The 23,254-nt window shown below is 39.7% G+C and overlaps 1 protein-coding gene across 1 annotated transcript in view; it reads left to right on the top strand.

The window, feature by feature from the left end:
- DNAH5 (dynein axonemal heavy chain 5) overlaps window positions 1-23,254 on the top strand; it is a 252,364-nt gene that overhangs the window by 77,545 nt on the left and 151,565 nt on the right. The window contains exons 26-32 of the mRNA XM_025388138.1: window positions 613-675; window positions 990-1,228; window positions 2,289-2,529; window positions 4,186-4,385; window positions 7,318-7,471; window positions 15,847-16,010; window positions 20,812-20,968. Coding sequence (XP_025243923.1) covers window positions 613-675; window positions 990-1,228; window positions 2,289-2,529; window positions 4,186-4,385; window positions 7,318-7,471; window positions 15,847-16,010; window positions 20,812-20,968 — 1,218 coding nt within the window. The remainder of the gene's footprint in view (window positions 1-612; window positions 676-989; window positions 1,229-2,288; window positions 2,530-4,185; window positions 4,386-7,317; window positions 7,472-15,846; window positions 16,011-20,811; window positions 20,969-23,254) is intronic.

The raw sequence follows: 23,254 nt of genomic DNA, 5'->3' as shown, positions 1-23,254 counted from the left end.
ATATGTTGTGTAACGAGACCCATCTCTAGGCAATTATAGTGCGCTACAGAAGGGAAATTATTATATAGAGTTTAGGGTAAAATTTGTACCAATTAACTAGTAGCACAATAAACCACAAAATTAATAAAGTTAGAAGATTGGACCCATGTACCAACTCCATGGATGGAGAAGCACAGAAATCCACATATTTAAGGTTTTCTAATGTAGGAAACTCTGATTGGAATGTTAAGATTATGGGCCACTTTACAAGTGTGTATTAGAATGATAAAAATCTATGAGTTATATGATAGCATTTAGCTCAAAAGCAGACTTTATATTTGCTTCTTTATAGAATAGGCATTGACTCCTGTTTGCCTATGTTACCTAAGAAATGAATAATACATATTTTTAATCTTAAGTTTCTTGACTAAGGTAAGTTCTGGCATTAATTTGCCTTTTTTAGACTGGAAAAATATTTCCAAATAAATCACTTTGTAAGGCTCTTTTTTTTCTAACAAATAAAAACTAAGTTTCCTATCATGGATGAAACCTAACTTTAATATTTAAATACTTTGAGTTCATGAAATTTATATGCAAACACTTCATTCTATTTTTTTTTAACTTTTTGTTCAGAATGGTCCAATGGCTAGCGGCTTGAAGCCCCAGGAAGCCAGTGACAGGCTTGTTATGTTTCAGGTAATCTTTTTAGTTTCTATGACTTTCTAAACAATGAAACCTTGTTGTGTTTTAAACACACTTATATTTTCTTCTTTGTAAGATAGAGAGCGCTATTGTGGAATATGGTATGTACTTGCATTAAAAATATGATTTTATAGGATTACAATTAGAAGTGGTTTCTATGAATTAATTATGCCAACTTAGTATTCCTATTTACATGTGCCCAGATATCATACATCTCTGGCTTGCTTGTTTGCCAGTCTTATATTTTCATTTGCATGTTTGTTCATGTATAAATCATTTTGATGAATTTTCACTTGTGTTTTTGTTAGAACCAATTTGATAATATCTATCGGAAATACATCACATATACTGGAGGAGAGGAGCTTTTTGGCCTGCCAGTTACACAGTATCCTCAGCTTCTTGAAATAAAGAAGCAACTAAATCTTCTACAGAAAATATACACTCTGTACAACAGTGTCATAGAAACTGTAAATAGCTATTATGATATTCTTTGGTCAGAGGTGAATATTGAAAAAATCAACAATGAACTATTGGAATTCCAGAACAGGTAAGAAATTAAATGTTTAGCATGCCCAGCAATTGAACTTCAAATGCTTTCTTCTTTGATAGGCAGCCAAGTTCTCTTTTCACCCCAGCTATTTCAAAAGCATATCTTGCTGCATTGTTGTTGTCCATTGACATCACTCTTGTCAAATGTTATTCATTAATTACTCCTGTGCATAGACAATGAGATAAGCACATTCTATCTATCAGGATGAATCATGTTAGGGGCTTTTCTGCAGCTTGGTGGGAGCTGATTTTTATTTATATTGCACTTAGGAAACATTTGAAGTTAATGTTAGATTATCATCTGGAACAAAAGCAGGGGCCCATGATTTTTCTGTATTGTTGTAGCTGTTGAAGCCAAAGAAAATGGAGACCTGGCTGGGTGCGGTGGCCCATGCCAGTAATCCCAGCACTTTTGGAGGCCAAGATGGGCAGATCATGAGGTCAGGAGATTGAGACCATCCTGGCCAACATGATGAAACCCCATCTCTATTGAAAATACAAAAATTAGCTGGGCATGGTGGCATGTACCTGTAATCCCAGCTACTTGGGAGCCTGAGGCAGGAGAATCACTTGAACTTGGGAGGTGGAGGTTTCGGTGAGCCAAGATCGCACCACTGCACTCCACCCTGGAGATAGCGCTAGACTCTGTCTCAGAAAAAAAAAAAAGAAAAAAAAAAAAAAAAAAGGAGAGCTATTTGTTGTATATTTCACTTGACAGCCTGATACACTATGCTATGCTTTGTGCTTAGTAAGTTCTCAGTACGTGTTTGTAGAATTGAATTAGCTTGAACAGCACCTCTACCCTCTAAAATAATGCCTCTAACTAGGTAATAGTTGTGAAGGATTGGAAAAAGTCTTTTCTAACGGGGAGGACAATTTTCTGTAATATAAAAGTCATCTTTATATTATATTAGCAGATAGCCTGCAAGTCATGGGTTTTAAAAATAGGATAGGTATTCAAAGAGGCTGTTTTTGATAGAAATACTAGCAGACCGTCTTCGTCCAGTGCTGTCTACGATCATATTTCAATGGCCTTTCATGTTGGTTTCCCGTCACAGGTGTCGGAAGCTGCCCCGGGCCTTGAAGGACTGGCAGGCTTTTTTGGACCTGAAGAAGGTCATTGATGATTTCAGCGAGTGTTGCCCGCTGCTGGAATACATGGCCAGTAAAGCCATGATGGAGCGGCACTGGGAAAGGATAACCACCCTCACCGGGCACAGTCTGGATGTGGGGAATGAAAGTTTTAAGTTAAGAAATATCATGGAGGCACCTCTTCTGAAATACAAAGAGGAAATAGAGGTACAGTTGACAGAGAGCATGGTGTGGTGGAAGATTGCAAGGTCTCATGGGATTGATGTGATAACATTTCTATGTTATGGAATATTGAATCAGTAAACTACACTCAGACAATTGAAACTCTTCTCCTGGTATTCAGCCACTAGTTCCTTTAACAAATGTTTATTGTGCCTAAGATGGGACAGGTTTGGCATCAGGATATAACAATGCAGTCCTGCATTCACAGATTATTAAATAATTATACAAATAAAGGCATAGTTATAAGCTGGGGCAAATACCATTGAATAAAATGTATGCTGTTCTATGAAAGCCTATGATAGATGAGTTTGGCTCACCTGGGGGTGATAAAGCTAGGGAGGGCTGGGATGCATGCATAGGACTGGCTGGGTGAAGGGAGTATGGTTGTGTGATTGGGGTGAGGGGCTTGGAAAGTGCAAAGAAGGCCATTCCAGGCAGATCGTGCATTATGCATGGAGCCTCTGAAGTGTGTTTGAGGAACCAGAAGAAGGCCCGTGTGGCGGGGGTGCGGAGGCAGGGCAGAGAGGAGACAGCAGAGGCCAGGGAGGTGGAGTGGGCCTACCTGATGTTATCGAGCAGTGGGCACCATCTGGGAGATGTGTTTTCAGCAGGGGCTGACATGGTTAGGTTGGCCGTTTGTAAGGATCACTGGTAGTGATCTTTGGAGAAAGAATTGAAGGAGAACAAGGGAAGAATGATGGAAAAACCAACTGAGAGTTTCTAAGAGTAGCTCAGGCAAGAAATAATGGCTGTTAGATGAGAGGGGAAGTAGTAAAGCTAGAAAGGAGAGAAAGGATCAACGGATATTTGAAGAAAATTTGGTGATGAAGGGAACATGATAGGAGAAGGAAGGGGTGGGCTAAAGATGAACTCTAGATTTTTCTTTTTTGCTGAGAGAACTAAGTGGATGAAGGTGCTGACCATGGAGATGGGGAACATGGGAAGGGGGTCAGATTGGGTGACAAGGTGCAAAGATCATGGGCTTGATTAGGGACATGAGTCTGATATTTCACAGATTGTGTTTGGGGTTTCCTTGAAACATCTCAGCAGGGAAATTCAGTAGGCAAATGGATGTGGGTCTTGCCTGGAGATATGAAAGTGATTGAATTCATAGGTGTAAATGAGCTCACACAGAGGGGAACAGAGTGTGGGAAGAAATGAGGGTAAAGGAAGGGCTTGACTAATGGTCTAGGAGAAGGGTGAGGCTGCAGAGGAGACTGGGAAAGTGACCAGAGCCATGGGAGAAATCAGGTTTCTGCTACCTGTGTTCATTCACACGCTGCATTCATTTAACTTTAGAGGTAAATCAGAAATACATTGAATTTTGAGTCAGTGGTTAAAGTTCCAAAATTTAAAAGTGATTTCCATATATTTTCTGTCATCTTTCTTCCTGGACAAGTTTGCTGGGAAATTTTATAAATTAAAGTTCTGTTTTTTAGTCATATCTTTATCTCCATCTCTCCTCATGCATCAGTATCTGCATATACACATTCTATTTATTATATTGCATTTTAGGTCTGGAAATACAAAAGTTTACAGATATATATGAAGCAAATAGTGAAGATAGGGTCTTTCACCTGGACTGTTAAGGAAGGACATGTGACTTTCATGCAATAACATGAGAGCTTGCCATTTTGATAGGATATCTGTATCAGTGCGGTGAAAGAGAGAGATATTGAGCAAAAGCTGAAGCAAGTGATCAATGAATGGGACAATAAAACATTCACCTTCGGCAGCTTTAAAACCCGTGGAGAGCTCCTCTTGCGAGGAGATAGTACCTCGGAAATCATCGCCAACATGGAGGACAGCTTGATGTTGCTGGGTTCCCTACTGAGCAACAGGTGGGAAACACATCTATCTTTTCCCTTAGATTTGAGAACCATGATAGCAAACATTTCAAATTAATGAAAAATCCATTACAATAATAGCCTTCATACAGTCTACTCAATGTTGAAAATACTTGTTTTCATTAAATCGATTAATTAATTTTTATATCCAAAACATGTTTTTATTCAGGCACCCACTTATAGATACATAATCAAGAGATTATATTTCAATTATTCTTGGTTTCATTTTGGCCTCAGTCACTTGTTACAGCATGTGTAACTCTGGTTTTATTTCATTATCTTCTATTTGCGGGATATGTCTGAGACCATCCACTGGACAAAATAATGCAACGTTATCATTAGCTACTCAGATTTTGGGGACATTTCAACTTTTCTGCTGACAAGCCTGACTGCACAGCTTACAGCTCTATAGGCTGTAGAATCTAGAAGGAACATTATTTTGAATTCCAGAATAATCATTTTACTCGAAAAACCTTTTTTGCCAGTTTCTGTGGACTAGAAACTCTTAGTTGTTTACATACTTTATTTTTTATATTTGTATAAATTTATGGGGTACATGTGAATTTTTTTTTTTTTTTTTTTTTTTTTTGAGACGGAGTCTTGCTCTGTCACCCAGTCTGGAGTGCAATGCCGCGATCTCAGCTTACTGCAACTTCAGCCTCCCGGGTTCCAGTGATTCTGCCTCAGCTTCTTGAGTACTGGGATTACAGGCAACAGCCACCATGCCTGGCTAATTTTTGCGCTTTTAGTAGAGACAGGGTTTCACCATGTTGGCCAGGCTGGTCTCAAACTCCTGGTCTCAGGTGATCTGCCCGCCTTGGCCTCCCAAAGTGCTGCGGTTACAGGCATGAGCCACCGCATCCGTCCACATGTGAACTTTTGTTACGTGTGTATAATGCGTAGTGGCCACCCCTCACATTTTGGACATACAAACTATACAGTCATGAATTTACATTTCCTTGTTTCATTGCTTCCATTTGCTCTTTCTGAAATAATGTTTTTGTTCCCCAGAATCTTCTCAAATATACGGTAATTGTGCAGAATGTGGATACCATTGAGATATGAATTTGTTGTTCTATTCTCGCTTTAAAATATCACCCAATTCTCTGTATATTTGTGTATCAATACTTTTAATGTTGGAAATACCGTGTACTTCATGCTATTTCAAAAAATTTCTCTTATTTCAGTTTATTTGTTACACTAAAGTAATATGGGGATATAAAGTTAGACCATTAGTGATCTTGAGTTTGGACTTCTCAGGATTTGGTGAGTTTTAATGAACTTGGTTACTATTCATACCAAACCAGAATAAAGGATAGACAGACAATAATATACCCTAGGGAGATAGAAAAGATACACATATAAATATAAATTAAGTAAAAATTATCTAGTTGGGCTGGGAAACTTTTCTTATCAATAGCATCTAATCTACAGATAGAGTTATTGGGAGGAATATTTTTTCAATATATACTTTTTGAACCTTTGCTATGTGAGCAATGTACTCTTCTAGGTGCTGTGGATAGAACAACAAATAAAGGAAAGATCTCTGTTTCTATGGACCTATATTCCAGTGAAGAGCACACAAATATTCAGAAAGATGTGTGGAATATTAAAACAATTTGGTTAACAATTAAGAATATGGAAATTAAACTTTTATGCAATAATACGACTTCAAGTCCATATTATGTAGGGCTAGAGAGATCCATGAAGGGATAAGAAAGAGAAGAAGAAACATAAAGATAGGCTGTACAATCATTTAGGATTAAGTTTGTAAATAACAGAAACACCACATACAAAATGGCTAACATAACACTGATGTTTATATTGCTCACGTGTAAAAGAATTCTTAACATAGATGGTTCAGGTTGGAATGGGGACTTCACCACATCATCAGGGACCCAAGTTTGGTCTGGCTCACTCATCTGTCTTTCCCAGGTGTGACCTTTTTCCCCATGCTACCCATTACATCCAGTGCCACTACTCAACATTTCATGTAGAAATGCAACACGCCAGATACACCGAAGGAACTTAAAAAAAAAATCCCGATGCCAGGGCCACGTCCCAGACTCATTGAATCAGAGTCTCTGTAGGTAGGACCCAGGCAGGCATCAGTAATTTTTAATGCTGGCGAGATGATTCCAGTGTTCAGCTATGAGATCATTCCAGTGTTCAGCTAAATTAAGCACTGTTGATGTGGAACTTAATCTTCTGACTGCACATTACTGCAAAGGGAAGCCGGGAAATTCAGTAATTTAGCTGGGTAGTTATGAGCCCACATGGAAAAGCAGAAGGAGAAAAGGACATTGGGAGGCTACCCGCAGGCAGTCTGTCTTAAAGAGGAAAAGGGGAAGACAGATTAACTATGGAAGAGGCAGTAACCTTGCACACATGTACATCAAACATGAGTGGGTTGGACACAGGTACGTGGGAAGTTAGGAAGAGACTCAGAAAAGGGGAGGCTAATGAGAGAGTCCGGGTGTTAGCATATTTGAAGATTGAATTAGTTGTCTGGTCCCCACTGATGATTCTATAAAGGCTCCATATTATATGAAAAACCAGAGACTCCATGAAATAGGCACAGAAGTTCAGTAGAGCAAATGTGATTCTCACAGCCGTAGCAGCACTGAGGATAATTATGTCACCCTGGAAGCTTGGTGGAATCAAGTCTAATGCCTGACCTACTCCTTAGATTACAAATCTGCCACCCTTCTCTACGCTCTGGATCGAAAGGGAAAAAGCTAGACTAACAATGCACAATAAATGGGGATGAATTAATCACTTGGTTGCATCACTTTAAAAGCCAGCAACATAATGAAGGTTGTAAAGAAAGAGGTTAAAAATTAAGACTTTTAAAAAACCTTTTTAGTTTGAAAACCACAGCACAACCAAAACCAAAACCAAATCCTAAACCTATTTCTTATTTTAGGTACAATATGCCATTCAAAGCCCAGATTCAAAAATGGGTGCAGTACCTTTCCAACTCAACAGACATCATCGAGAGCTGGATGACAGTGCAAAACCTGTGGATTTATTTAGAAGCCGTCTTTGTGGGAGGAGACATTGCCAAGCAGTTGCCCAAGGTTTCCTAATCTTCTTTATGATTTCATCATATTTTTTCAGAGCAAGATCTCAGAACGAATACACCCTTAAATAATGCAATAATATTCCACTTCCATTGAACCCCTTCCTTCAATATTTTGTTGTCACTGTTAATACTGTTATTCTGCAACAGGAGTGAGGAATTGTGGAAAGGAAAGGGGTGACAATCAGAGTAAGAATGCTGCAAAACTGTGGAGGTTTGATAGATAATAGACCGTTAAAAAACAAAGAATAAGTGGTTGCATAATTGATATGCTTCTTTAGATAATTTCAAGGTAGAATTTGGAACTGTAGAATTATGGTGCAGTTATCTTGACAATGGTAGGCTAATTTGTTCTACTACTGACATTTTAAAGTAATCCATACTATGCAATGTACCCAATTATATCTGTACAGTACATTTGAGGGGTGGATATTTGCAGAAAAAATCCCCAAAACAAAAAGACCTTCTTTTCGAGAAGTCGAGTATATATTTATCATCAAATCATAACCTTCTTACTAGGTATATATGGAATATATTTTGAGATTTTTAAATGAACACTTTAACCAATTCTTAAGGATTCTTATTCAATTACCTTAAGCTGTATGCAAGATTATAACATTTTAACAATATATTTGAGTTTTAGAAGCATGATTATATTAAATGTTTTCATGACATAGGTTTCCGAACTTCTTTGGTTAGTTTTCAGTTTAATTACAGATGACAGATCAAATTAGACTGCAGACCATTTATTTTGGAGGCAGTAGTGAAATGTGTTCACTCACTAAATTTTACTTTATTTTTGATTTGCATTTGTGCATGTTTTTTATCTTCTTTTTTTTTTTTTTAAAGGTTTTAAGTAGGAGGTTTGGATTTTTTTTTTTTTTAATTATACTTTAAGTTCTGGGATACATGTGCAGAACGTGCAGGTTTGTCACATAGGTATACATGTGCCATGGTGGTTTGCTGCACCCAGCAACCCGTCATCTACATTAGGTATTTCTCTTAATGCTATCCCTACCCTTTTCCCACACCCCCTGACAGGCCCCAGTGTGTGATGTTCCCCTCCCTGTGCCCATATGTTCTCATTGTTTAATTCCCACTTATGAGTGAGAACATGTGGTATTTGGTTTTCTGTTCCTGTGCTAGCTTGCTGAGAATGATGGTTTCCAGCTGCATCCATGTCACTGCAAAGGACATGAACTCCTTCTTTTTTATGGCTGCATAGTATTCCATGGTGTATATGTGCTACATTTTCTTTATCCAGTATAACATTGGGGGGCATTTGAGTTGGTTCCAAGTCTTTCCTTTTGTGAACAGTGCTGCAATAAACATATGTGTGCATGTGTCTTTATAGTAGATTGATTTATAATCCTTTGGGTATATACCCAGTAATGGGATTGCTGGGTCAAGTGGTATTTCTAGTTCTAGCTCCTTGAGGAATTGCCACACTGTTTTGACTTTTGTTGCAATTGCTTTTGGTGTTTTAGTCATTAAGTCTTTGCCCATTCCTATGTCCTGAATGGTATTGCCTAGGTTATCTTCTAGGGTTTTTATGGTTTTAGGTCTTATGTTTAGATCTTTAATCCACCGTGAGTTAATTTTTGTATAAGGTGTAAGGAAGGAGTCCAGTTTCAGTTTTCTGCGTATGGCTAGCCAGTTTTCCCAACATCATTTAATAAATAGGGAATCCTTTCCCCATTGCTTGTTTTGTTGGGTTTGTCAAAGATCAGATGGTTGTAGATGTGTGGTGTTATTTCTGAGGCTTCTGTTCTGTTTCCTTGGTCTATATGTCTGTTTTGGTACCAGTACCATGCTGTTTTGGTTACTGTAGCCTTGAAGTTTAGTTGGAAGTCAGGTAGCATGATGCCTCCAGCTTTGTTCTTTTTGCTTAGGATTTTCTTGGCTATATGGGTTCTTTTTTGGTTCCATATGAAATTTAAAGTAGTTTCTTTTCTAATTATTTGAAGGAAGTCAATGATAGCTTGATGGGAATAGCGTTGAATCTATAAATTACTTTGGACAGTATAGCCATTTTTATGATATTGATTCTTCCTATCCATGAGCATGGAATGTTCTTCCATGTATTTGTGTCCTCTGTTATTCCCTTGAGCAGTGGTTTGTAGTTCTCCTTGAAGAGGTCCTTCACATCCCTTGTAAGTTGTATTCCTAGGTATTTTATTCTCTTTGTAGCAATTGTGAATGGGAGTTCACTCATGATTTGGCTCTCTGTTTATCTATTATTGGTGTATAGGAATGCTTGTGATTTTTGCACATTGATTTTGTATCATGAGACTTTGCTGAAGTTGCTCATCAGCTTTAGGAGTTTTTGGGCTGAAGCGATGGGGTTTTCTAAATATACAATCATGTCATCTGCAAAAAGAGATAATTTGACTTCTTTTTTTCCTATTTAAATACCCTTATTTCTTTTTCTTGCCTGATTGCCCTGGCCAGAACTTCCAATACTATGTTGAATAGGAGTGGTGAGAGAGGGCATCCTTGTCGTGTGCCGGTGTTCAAAAGGAATGCTTCTGGCTGTTGCCTATTCAGTATGATATTGGCTGTGGATTTGTCATAAATAGCTCTTATTATTTTGAGATACGCTCCATCAATACCTAGTTTATTGAGAGTTTTTAGCATGAAGGGGTGTTCAATTTTATCGAAGGCCTTTTCTGCATCTATGAGATAATCATGTGGTTTTTTCATTGGTTCTGTTTATGTGATGGATTATGTTTATTGATTTACATATGTTGAACCAGCCTTGCATCCCAGGGATGAAGTTGACTTCATCGTGGTGGATAAGCTTTTTAATGTGCTTTTTGATTCAGTTTGCCTGTATTCTATTGAGGATTTTTACATTGATGTTCATCAGAGATATTGGCCTGAAATTTTCTTTTTTTATTGTGTCTCTGCCGGGTTTTGGTATCAGGATGATGCTGGCCTCACAAAATGAGTTAGGTAGGGAGGAGTCCCTCTTTTTCTATTGTTTGGAGTAGTTCTAAGAGGAATGGTACCAGCTGCTCTTTGAACCTCTGGTAGAATTTCTAGAAGAAACTTATCCATTTCTTCTAGATTTTTCTAGTTTGTTTGTGTAGAGGTGTTTATAGTATTCTCTGATGGTAGTTTGTATTTCTGTGGAATCAGTAGTGATATCCCCTTTATCATTTTTTATTGTGTCCATTTGATTCTTCTCCCTTTTCTTCTTTAGTAGTCTGGTTAGCAGTCTATCTGTTTTGTTGATCTTTTCAAAAAACCGGCTCCTGAATTCATTGATTTTTTTGAAGGGTTTTTCATGTCTCTATCTCCTTCAGTTCTGCTCTGATGTTAGTTATTTCTTGTCTTCTGCTAGCTTTTGGATTTGTTTGCTCTTGATTCTCTAGTTCTTTTAATTGTGATGTTAATGTGTCGATTTTAAATCTTTCCCACTTTCTCCTGTGGGCATTTAGTGCTATAAATTTCCCTCTAAACAGTGCTTTAGCTGTGTCCCAGAAATTCTCATATGCTGTGTCTTTGTTCTCATTGGTTTCAAAGAACTTATTTATTTCTGCCTTAATTTCGTTATCTACCCAGTGGTCATTCAGGAGCAGGTTGTTCAGTTTCCATGTAGTTGTACGATTTTGAGTGAGTTTCTTAATCCTGAGTTCTAACTTGATTGCACTGTGATCTGAGACTGTTTTCTATGATTTCTGTTCTTTTGCATTTGCTGAGGAGTATTTTACTTCCAATTATGTGGTCAATATAAGAATAAGTATGATGCAGTGTTGAGAAGAATGTATATTCTGTTGATTTGGGGTGGAGAATTCTGTAGATGTCTATTAGGTCCGCTTGGTCCAGAGCTGAGTTCAAGTCCTGAATATCCTTGTTAATTATCTCATTCATCTGTCTAATATTGAGAGTGTGGTGTTAAAGTCTCCCACTGTTGAAGAGTATGGGTATTAAAATGTGAGATTTACGACGAAAATCTAAGTGGAGTGGCTCTTGTTAGTTTACTTTTCATATTGAGTGATGCATGAGGTAGGCGTTCACAGTAATATTCTGCATCATAGTGAGAGAGAAGCATTTTAAATTTTACTTAAAATTAAATTAAATGTAATTAAATTACTAGTGAATCATTTTACTAATTGTACTTTTATGCCATAAAATATAGTACATTTGAAAATTTTTAGATTATATGTAAGCTTAATTTTATAATTAAATATTTCTTTAACATGTTAAAAAAAAAGGCTCCTACTATTATTGTGTGAGATTCTAAGTCTCTTTGTAGGTCTCTAAGAACTTGCTTTATGAACCTGGGTGCTCCTGTATGAGGTGCATATATATTTAGGATAGTTAGCTCTTCTCATTGCATTGATCCCTTTACCATTATGTAATGCCCTTCTTTGTCTTTTTTGATCTTTGTTGGTTTAAAGTCTGTTTTATCAGAGAGTAGGATTGCAACCCCTGCTTTTTTTTGCTTTCCGTTTGCTTGGTAAATCTTCCTCCATCCCTTTATTCTGAGCCTATGTGTGTCTTTGCATGTGAGATAGGTCTTCTCAGTACAGCACACTGATGAATCTTGACTCTATTAAATTTGCCAGTCTGTGTCTTTTAATTGGGGCATTTAGCCCATTTACATTTAAAGTTAATATTGTTATGTATGAATTTGATACTGTCATTATGATGCTAGCTAGTTATTTTGTCCATTAGTTGATGCAATTTCTTCATAATATCAATGGTCTTTACATTTTGGTTTGTTTTTGCAGTGGCTGGTACTGGTTTTTTCCTTTCCATTTTTAGTACTTCCTTCAGGAGCTCTTGTAAGGCAGGCCTATTGGTGACAAAATCCCTCATCACTTGCTTGTCTGTAAAGGATTTTATTTCTCCTTTGCTTATGAAGCTTAGTTTGGTTGGATATGAAATTCTGGGTTGAAAATTCTTTTAAGAATGTTGAATATTGGTCCCCATTCTCTTATGGCTTGTAGGGTTTTTGCAGAGAGATCTGCTGTTAATCTGATGGGCTTCCCTTTGTGGGTAGCCCGACCTTTCTTTCTGGCTGCCTTTAACATTTTTTCCTTCATTTCAACCTTGGTGAATCTGACGATTATGAGTTTTGGGGTGGCTCTTCTTGAGGAGAATCTTCATGGTGTTCTCTGTATTTCCTGAATTTGAATGTTGGCCTGTCTTGCTAGGTTGGGGACGTTCTCCTGGATAATATCCTGAAGAGTGTTTTTTAACGTGGATCCATTCTCCCCATCACTTTTAGGTACACCAATCAAACGTAGGTTTGGTCTTTTCATATAGTCTCATATTTCTTGGAGGCTTTGTTCATTCCTTTTCATTATTTTTTCTCTAATCTTGTCTTCACGCTTTATTTCATTACGTTGATCTTCAGTCTCTGATATCCTTTCTTCTGCTTGATTGATTTGGGTATTGATACTTGTGTATGGTTCACAAAGTTCTTGTGCTGTGTTTTTCAGCTCCATCAGGTCATTTATATTCTTCTTTAAATTGGTTATTCTAGTTAGCAATTTCTCTAACTTTTATAAAGGTTCTTAGTTTCCTTATGTTGGGTTAGAACATGCTCTTTTAGCTCAGAGGAGTTTGTTATCATCCACCTTCTGAAGCCTACTTCTGTCAATTCGTCAAACTCATTCTCTGTCCAGTTTTGTTCCCTTGCTGGTGAGGAGTTGTTTTCCTTTGGAGGAGAAGAGGCATTCTGGTTTTGGAATTTTCAGCCTTTTTGTGCTGGTTTTTCCTCATCTTTGTGGATTTATCTACCATTGGTTTTTGCTGTTGGTGACCTTCAGATGGAGTGTGTGTTTGGTTGTCCTTTTTGTTGATGTTGATGTTACTGCTTCCTGTTCATTAGTTTTTCTTCTAACAGACAAGCCCTTCTTCTCCAGGTCTTCTGGAGTTTGCTGGGGGTCCAATCCAGACCCTGTTTGCCTGGGCATCACCAGCAGAGGCTGCAGAACAGCAAAGATTGCTGCCTACTCCTTCCTCTGGAAGCTTTGTCTCAGAGGGACACCTGCCAGATGCCAGCCGAAGCTCTCGTGTATGAGATGTCTGTTGGCCCCTGCTGGGAAGTGTCTCCCTGTCAGGAAGCATGGGGTCAGGGGCCCACTTGAGGAGGCAGTCTGTCCCTTAGCAGAGCTCGAGCCCTGTGCTGGGAGATCTGCTGCTGTCTTCAGAGCTGGCAGGCAGGAACGTTTAAGTTTTCTGTAGCTGCACCGCACAGCTGCCCCTTCCCCCAGTTGCTCTGTCCCAGGGAGATGAGAGTTTTATCTATAAGCGCCTGACTGGGATTGCTGCCTTTTTTTTCAGAGATGCCCTGCACAGAGAGGAGGAATCTAGAGAGGCAGTCTGGCTACAGCAGCTGTGTGGTGTTGTGGTGGGCTCTGCCCAGTCTGAACTTCTTTGTGACTTTGTTTACACTGTGAGGGAAAAACTACCTACTCAAGCCTCAGTAATGGTGGACCCCCGTACCCCCACCAAGCTCAAGCATTCCAGGTTGACTTCAGACTGCTGTGCTGTCAGTGAGAATTTCAAGTCAGTGGATCTTATCTTGCTGGGTTCCATGGGGATGGCATCCACTGAGCAAGACCACTTGGCTCCCTGGCTTCAGCCCCCTTTCCAGGGGAGTGAACAGTTCTGCCTCACTGGCGTTTCAGGTGCCACTGGGGTATGAAAAAAATGGCTGGGTGTGATGGCTGACACCTGTAATCCCAGCACTTTGGGAGGCCAAGGCAGGTGGATTACCTGAGGTTGGGAGTTCGAGACCAGCCTGGCCAACGTGGAGAAACTCCGTCTCTACTAAAAATACAAAATTAGCTGGGCGTGGTGGCACATGCCTGTAATCCCAGCTACTTGGGAGGTTGAGGCATGAGAATCGCTTGAACCCAGGAGGCGGAGGTTGCAGTGAGCCGAGATTGCACCATTGCACTCCAGCCTGGGCAAAAAGAGCAAAACTCCGTGTAAAAAAAAAAATAAACAAAAAACAAAACTGCAGCTAGCTTAGTGTCTGCCCAAACGGCCACTCAGTTTTGTGCTTGAAACCCAGGGCCCTTGTGGTGTAGGCACCCGAGGGAATCTCCTGGTCTGCGGATTGCGAAGACCATGGGAAAAGCGTAGTACCTGGGCCGGATAGCAGTGTCCCTCACGGCATGGTACCTCATGGTTTCCCTTGGCTGGGGTGGGGAGTTCCCCAAACCCTTGCACTTCCTGGATGAGGCAATGCCCCACCCTGCTTCTTCTTGTCCTCCGTGGGCTGCATCCACTATCTAACCAGTCCCGAGGAGATGAGCCAGGTGCCTCAGTTGGAAATGCAGAAATCACCTGCCTTCTGCGTTGATCTCGCTGGGAGCTGCAGAGTGGAGCTCTTCCTATTTGGCCATCATGCCCAGGATTCCCATGTTTTTGTTTTTAATGAGTGAAGAAGAATCTAAAATTGGACTTAGAAATTTTTATGCAGAGTATTTAAGGTGCTAGGTGTAGTTTCTTCCTTTCATATTTGATAGTATATACTCATTGGTACATACAGAAAGCTTTAAAGAAGAAATTGAAAATTTGGGGCTGGGTGCGGTGGCTCATGCTTGTAATCCCAGCACTTTGGGAGGCTGAAGTGGGAAGACTGCTTGAGCCCAGGAGTTCAAGACCAGCCTGGCCAATATGATGAAACCTCGTTTCTACAAAAAACAAAAAAACAAAAAACAACAACAAAAAAAACAATTAACTAGGCATGGTGGCACATGCCTGTAGTCCCAGATACTGGAGAGGCTGAGGTAGGAGAATCACTTGAGCCCAGGAAATCAAGGCTGCAGTAAGCTGTGATTGAGCACCTGTACTCCAGCCTGGACAACAGAGTGAGACTCTGTCTTAAAAAAAAAAGAAGAAAACTTATATGATTCCTGCCCTCTCAAGATAATCTGTGCATTTGCCATTAAATTTTTTTACAATATTCCAGTTATACTGGAATTAATTTTGTATCTTTATTTTTAAATACTTTTTCTACATAAACAAACAATCCAGTGCTCAATATAGAAAATATAAAAATAGGAAATGTACTTCATTTAGAGATGACCCCTGAAAAGAAAGATGTGTCCTTTCTTTTCATATTTTCTTGAATTGTATTATTACTTTTGTATTCATTTCTTGTTTTAACTTAACATAATGGGAGTCCCAAGGTTGAGCTAAGGATACTTACTTAATACAGGGGATGATACGGCACAGAAAGCCCAATACGAACTTCAATAAAATGTGTATGACATTTGGCGTATATTGCTTGGATATCTGGACCGGTTAAAACTCTAGCCTCAACTGGAGGAATGTGAGATACTTTGTCTTTGAGATCACAGACGTGTCCAAATCTAAGTGTGCTTTGTTACCTTGTTCTCACAGGAAGCCAAGCGCTTTTCTAACATAGATAAATCTTGGGTGAAGATCATGACTCGGGCACATGAAGTGCCCAATGTAGTTCAGTGCTGTGTTGGAGATGAGACCCTGGGGCAGCTGTTACCTCACTTGCTGGACCAGTTGGAGATATGCCAGAAATCCCTTACTGGGTAAGTTCCCTGGCTCTTTGAAAGCTCTCAGTATCCTTGAGACAAAAGGACATAGGGAGACTAGATAGCATTAGCCAAATTTGTTTTCATTTGCTAAGGCTTAATTCATGTATAAAGCTGTTGCACAGATGAAACTGATATTTTGAAGCCTTATGTTCTCATCAAACACTTGCTAGATTTGTCCTGATGTTGGACTCATGGGACTTAACGTTGCTTCCATCACTGGGATAAGACTGTATGAACATTCTCATACAGTGCCTGCTTTTAAAAATTAATGCACCTGTTTTTCTGATATTCTTCTTGGATAAACATCTATAGAACCAACATATTTTATTATGCTCATTATATGAAACAGTGTTTAGTATATACATGCAATCAGGATTATATTAAAAAGTATCTAATATAATATCTATCTACACACACATTTATGCGTATGGAGGCTTGGTGAATTCCAAGAGTCATAAAGTTTTTTTGTTTGTTTTTTTTCCCTTGGTTAATCACAATAAAATAATGTAAGTAGAAATATGTTACATAGTAGTATGCTAAGTGTACATTGACAAGGAAGTTAAACTCAAGCACCTGAGCATTTAATTTAGATAATGATGTCTCCTTGGCCCACTCGGAGACAGTTATCTTTCCCCATGAATTTATCCTGATGGCCTCATGACCTGTACTAGTGTCCTGTGAATAGCCAGCTTGTCCTGTGCACTGCAGGACTCAGCTCATCGAAGCCAGGCTGCCCTCGTAGTCATGGGTGATGGCTAAAATACTGGGCTTCAAATGGTGCTCTGGCAGGAATTTGATGAAATAGATAGTTTATTAAAGTTGAACAAAAAAAGTGACTATACTAAAAATGGAAAAAAGACCTGTATGAGGGTGCTTGTAAGCAATATGGATTACTTATTTATTCTTGGCTAACCAGAAAAAGTTTTGGGACGGCTGCTGAAAAATAACCATGCAATGAGAAAGTTAAGGTCAAAGGAAAAAAAGGGCTAATAAGCTCAGAGGGTAAAATTGGTGCAGAGAAAAACTACAAATGGACCTTAGATTAGAGAGCAAAGATCCTTCCTGGGGCCCAAGGTAAACGGTGACAAATGATAGGTTCATGAGATTCATAGACTAAAAGTTACTTGGGGAGACATTGTTTTCTTGTCCTCAAATTGATAATTTGGACGAATTTCTATTGTGTATCCTTTTAAAAGGGAACCCAGAGCAGAATCTTCATCTACTTTCTTATCACAGCATGAATCAAACATGAGCCTCTCTAATGGAATGGCTTCATCCAGGGAACTAAGGGAATGGAATCACTGCATACACTTTAATGAATCCTCCATGAATATCACTTTCATATCCATGTTGGTGGAAGGTATTGGGCAGCATAAGACGTGAGAGATGTAAACCCTGACAAGAATGCAGAGGACAGGCAGTCTGCACTGCTGGTTAAGGACAAATTCATAGGCTTCAGCATATAGCTGGGGAGATGTGGAAGTTGGTGGACTTTTAGGAAAGTTGAGGAGTCTGAACAAAACCATGCTTACATGGATGTCCACCCCACTACCTTGAAGCTAGCGGTAGGGCCAAAATTTTCTGTTGCAAATATTTGCACGTTTACTCTAATTTAGGTGATGGGTGTTTCAAAGGCCTGTGCTATAGAGCAGAGGTCCTCAAACCTTGGAACCAGTCCGTGGCCTGTTAGGAACAGGGCTGCACAGCAGAAGGTGAGTAGCAGGTGAGTGAGCGAAGGTTCATCTGTGTTTACAGCTGCTCCTCATCACTCTCAATATCACCTGAGCTCTGCCTCCTGTGAGATCAGCAGCAACATTACAGTCTCATAGTAGTGCAAACCCTATTGTGAACTGCGCATGTGAGGGATCTAGGTTGCGCACTCCTTATGAGAATCTAATGCCTGATGATCTGTCACTGTTTCCCATCATCTCCAGATGGGACCATCTAGTTGCAGGAAAACAAGGTGAGGTCTCTCACTGACTCTACTTTATGGTGAGTTGTATAATTATTTTTACCATGTAATAATAATAGAAACATAAGTGCACAATAATAATAGAAGTAAAGTACACAGTAAATATATTGCACTTGGATCATCCTGAAACCACCCCAACCCCAGGTCTGTAGAAAAATTGAAAAATTGTCTTCCATGAAATTGGTCCCTGGTGGCACAAAGGTTGAGGATTGCTGCTATAGAGTTATCACTATATACCTAAAGAGGCTTTTTAAACACCATGGCTGTAGCCAACACCAATATCAGTAAAGTATCCTTTAAATGTTCACTTTAAAGCAAAACCATTTGCAAGTAATTCTTCTAACATAAACGTCTAGAAAAATGGAGTCTTAGGGATTAATTAGTTGATCTCCTTTATAAAATTATTAGATCAAGTCAAGTAACTGTTGAAGGACAAAAAGGTTGTTTTCTAATGATGGATGCTGCGCCATTCCATTTAGCCTAATAATTATTTAGCATGACCAAATGTGGTTCAGGCACCACTGACAGTTCTTAGATATAGACCCAGCATGAGTGCTATGTGCCTAACACCAGGATCAGGTCAGAGAGAACGAGGAAAGGGTTTCTGAAAGTTTCCCTGCTCTGGGGGTTCTTCAACGTGGAAGGACTGAGGGGCAGGGATCACTAAGACATCATGCAGGTTCAGTCACCCCTTGCTGAGGAATTGTCTACTGGACTACCTACAGCTGAGTTTATTACTTTTCTCTCCCTTCCTCATCTTCCACCCACCACCACAGACAGACAGACAGACAGACACACACACACACACACACACACACACACACGCACATGCACAACCACCCCTCTATTTTTTTTTCTCTTTTTTGTTTTTGAGATGGGGTCTCACTCTGTCACCCAGGCTGGAGTGCAATGGTGCAATCTCGGCCCACTGCAGTCTCTGTCTCCCAGGTTCAAGTGATTCTCCTACCTTAGCCTCTCGAGTAGCTGGGATTACAGGGGTGCACCACCACACCCAGCTATTTTTTGCATTTTTTTTTTTTTTTTCAGTAGACACGAGGTTTCACCATGTTGGCCAGATTGGTCTCAAACTCCTGACCTCAGGTCATCCACCCACCTCGGCCTCCCAGAGTGCTGGGATTACAGGCGTGAGTCACTGCACCTGGCCTATTTTTCTCTTTTTTATTCTTTCTTTTTACTATGAACATATTGTACTCTATCACCCAACATTTGGGCATTATTTTATAACCACGCAGAGAAAATGTCTACTCTAAAATTGTTCACACTTTAAAAAAATTTTTATTTTATTTATTAAGTTTTTACTGAGCTTTCCCTTTTGATTCTGTTACCAAGAAGAGGTTATGAGCAACATTTGTAAGCCTTGTGTAAACATTTGAGAAATCGTATTTATACAAAAATGACACCCTCCCAAGCTGTCGAGGATCAGCATGGACAGGAAGGGTCTTCACACAGATCAGATTGTAATTTGAGTTGGGGTCATCGGACTGTGTCCGTGAATGTAAGGTATCTTCTCTATACCGTCACAGGAGTTTGGCTGTCAACAACGAACACTGGGGTCTACTCGAGGGTGGAGGTGGCAGGAGGGTGAGGATTGGAAAACTACCTATCACGTACTATGCTTATTACCCGGGTGATGAAATAATCTGTATACCAACCTCCCGACATGCAGTTTACCTATATAACAAACCTGCACATGTACCCCTGAACCTAAAATAAAAGTTGAGGCCAGGTGTGATGGCTCATGCCTGTAATCTCAGCACTTTGGGAGGTTGAGGCGGGTGGATCATTTGAAGTCAGGAGTTCGAGACCAGCCTTGGCTAACATGGTGAAACCCCATCTCTACTAAAAAAAAAAGAAAGAAAAAAGAAAAAAAATTAGCCGAGCATGGTGGCACAAGCCTGTAGTTGCAGCCACTTTGGAGGCTGAAGCAGGAGAATCACTTGAACCCGGGAAGTGGAGGTTGCAGTGAGCCAAGGTCATGCCACTGCACTTCAGTGAAAGAGTGAGATTCTGTCTCAAATAAAAAAGTCGAAAAAGGGCTAAAATGAATAATAATACAAGTGATAAGGGAAGAGCAAAAATTAAAAAAGAAATTAAAACAGCTGGTAAAGTTTCAAAAAGAAGTACAATTAAAATAATCGTAACAAAATATGCTAGAAAATGAAGATAGAAAGCTATAGTTAAGAAAACAACAGAATACACATATCCGTAGCATCAGGAATGACCGTAACAGAAAGAAATACAGAAACAAAAGCCTGCCTGAAAGCAGCTCAGCGATCGGAACATCCAGTGAACTTTGGAAACTCCTGGAGGCAGAGACGAGCGCCACAGCTTTTCCACGGAGCTCGTCACAGCTGGGTTTTGCTTCTGCTTGGATGATGAATTCATTGGATTCTCTTTTAAGTTACAATTTCAGGTATTGTAGGGAGCCTTTAGATGACACAGTGCTGGGCTTGGAAACCCAAACCCAAACCCAAAACCAAAACCTGCCTGGGTGTGTTTTTATCTTACTCTCTACCTAGAATGTACAAGATTTTCCAGACTGTGCAACAGGTGTACATTATACTTGTGAAAAAGGAGGGAATTCTGGCACCAATTTTGGGAAAAAATTATTTCTCCATCAGAATATGGAATGTTATTTGACAAAATTCTTAAAAAATCGAAAAATTGTTGAGAAGTCATGTGGGAAAATCAGAATGTTACAAGTCACACAATCTTCCCCCCTTTTCCCATCCAGGTTAATTTATTCTTTGAACGATGAGCTTTGTGTGGTTATAAAGGTTTATGTTTTTCCTCTCCTCGCAGGTACTTGGAGAAAAAGCGGCTGTGCTTTCCTCGGTTTTTCTTCGTCTCAGATCCTGCCCTTCTAGAGATTCTGGGGCAGGCATCGGACTCCCACACCATACAGGCTCATTTGCTGAACGTGTTTGACAACATTAAATCTGTCAAGTTCCATGACAAGGTTCGCCTAATTCTAATGGCAGGCCAACAGTCACTGTACCTTAGAACCTCAACTATCTTTAAGTAGCTCTTTGAAAACGGGTTTATAGCAAGGGTTGCCTCCCTGTTCATTAGCTCTTGGCCAGTGACTAAAAAAAAATCTTGGGGCCCAATTTACCTTCAGAACTGTATAATTTCTTATCCAAAGTGTAGATTCAAATTAAAAAAATGCTAGTTTAAGATTAAGAATGCATTTTATGTAGCATTCATGGTTTTACACACCAAGTTAACCAGTCAGAAATGCAACAAGATAAAAAACCAGCTGTTCACAAAATAAAGTCTTAACTAAACAGACTTGCCCTTATGATTTAATTGTTTTAATCTGGTTTCGGCATACTTTATTCAAAAAAATTTTTTTTTTTTACACTTCCATGTGTCTAGAATCACGAAGCTGCATGAGACTCACGATAGGTCGTTTAACTTGATGGAGACCACACCTGCACAGCTGCCGAAATCTATTGTCTAATCCATCCCTCCACCCAAATTCCCTAGGAAAGTGACTGTTCTTGTTAGATATCGTATTCAGTTTCCCTCTGGTGCTTCATACAAAACCCTAGTAACATTCATTTCTTCATCCTAGCATGCAGTGTTACATTTATTGAGCAACGACCATGTTCCAGATGTCATGCTTAACACTGGGAATACACTAGCCTTCCGTGAACTTGTGCTCGGGTCGGGGAGACAGGGAAGTAAACAAGTAGCCCTCAGAGTGCAGTTAGGGGGTGTTAGAGCTATTCCATTCGAAGCAATGAAAAGCCACTTGTTAAGGCCAAGCTGCTTGCTATCTGCTAGACATGATGCTGGCCTGGGGTTCCCAGGAAGAATATATTGGGATCAACAGTGAAGTCAGTTTTATGTAGTATAACACTTCAGAGAAATTGGGCAATTAAGTTGCTGATAATTTGGGACTTCAATGATTATTATTGTGCTTCATTAAGCACAAAGATCATGAGAATGCCCATCAGGGAGCCCTCACCTGGGTGTATGGGGGTGTCAGGGAAGGCTTTCTGCAGGAGAATGTAAATTTGCGCTGATGTTTTAAAGGTAAGTGGAATATAACCTTGCAGGTGAAGGGAAGTACGGTCAGGTCAGAAGAAGAGCATGTGCAAGGGAGTTGTGGGCGCCCGGAGGTGTGGGAAGCCTAGGATGTCAGCAGCGTGGCTGTGTGAGGGAGTGTATTCATTTCCTAGAGCTGCCGCGGCTTAAAACAACAGAAATGTATTCTCACAAAGTTCTGGAGGCTAGAGGTGACTGCATCTTAAATTGATCACATCTGCAAAGACACTATTCCCAAATAATGTTACATTCACAGGTGTCAGGGCTTAGGACTTCAGTATAGCTTTTTGAGAGTCACAATTGGGCCCACAACAGGGAGCCATGAGCAAAGAGTGAAGTGGGGATGGGCAAGATTCCAAAGGCCAAGCGCATCACATGATGGAATTCTGCTTCATCCCGAACATGATAAAAAGCCATGGGAGGCATTTAAGCAGGACAGTGACCTGATCTGTGTTTCAGAAACATTCTCTGGTGCAGTGTAGGAGGCGGAATGAAAGGGGGCAAGGAAATCGATGTAAGAAGCCATTGCAAAATCGGGATAAAAAAGGCTGAACAGCTGTAACAAGGCTTGGTTAGAGGGGACAGAGAGGAAGGAAAACAGGATGGATTTTAATGGTTCAAAAATCAGTGTTTCTTGTTGTTTTATTGGGTGTGTGGGTTGAAAGAAGGGACTTAATTCATCAGAAAAATCTTCCTGATGTTTTGCTTAAATCCTCTGCCACAGCACTAGGACATCATGGTCCAAGAGCAAAGCTTCTCACTGTCTCAAGTTGTATGGAAGATAATTTAAGTATCTTTCAGCATCTTATTTACCGTGTAGCTCCCTTTTGTTAGTTAAATGCCCACAGACTTTTAACCTTTGTTCTTAGCAGTTGCTTCTTAAGATCGTGTTGCTTTTGTTTTTTGTTGCTCCTGCCATAAGGTTTCTACAGTCAGGGGCAGATTTTGTTTGTGTGGGTGCTAAATCTTGTAAAATTATAAATACAAATTCATATTCAAGACCTTGGAAACGGTCTGTGTAAGTGAGGGGCCCTGAAGCTGAAGCCCCATTAGCTTTTTGGTAGATCACTTCTGTCTACAGCTAAGGAGGACTTAGTATAACATTTTAGATTTTAGAAGCCTCATTTCATTTGGGAAACTTTAGAGATTTTAAAAATCATCATATTTGTATTAAATATTTCTTTTAGAAAAT

This window comes from Theropithecus gelada, chromosome 6, assembly GCF_003255815.1.
Source record: "Theropithecus gelada isolate Dixy chromosome 6, Tgel_1.0, whole genome shotgun sequence".
Taxonomy (NCBI): domain Eukaryota; kingdom Metazoa; phylum Chordata; class Mammalia; order Primates; family Cercopithecidae; genus Theropithecus; species Theropithecus gelada.
The sequence above is the reverse complement of the archived record's forward strand: the minus strand, read 5'-3'. Positions and strand labels throughout refer to the sequence as shown.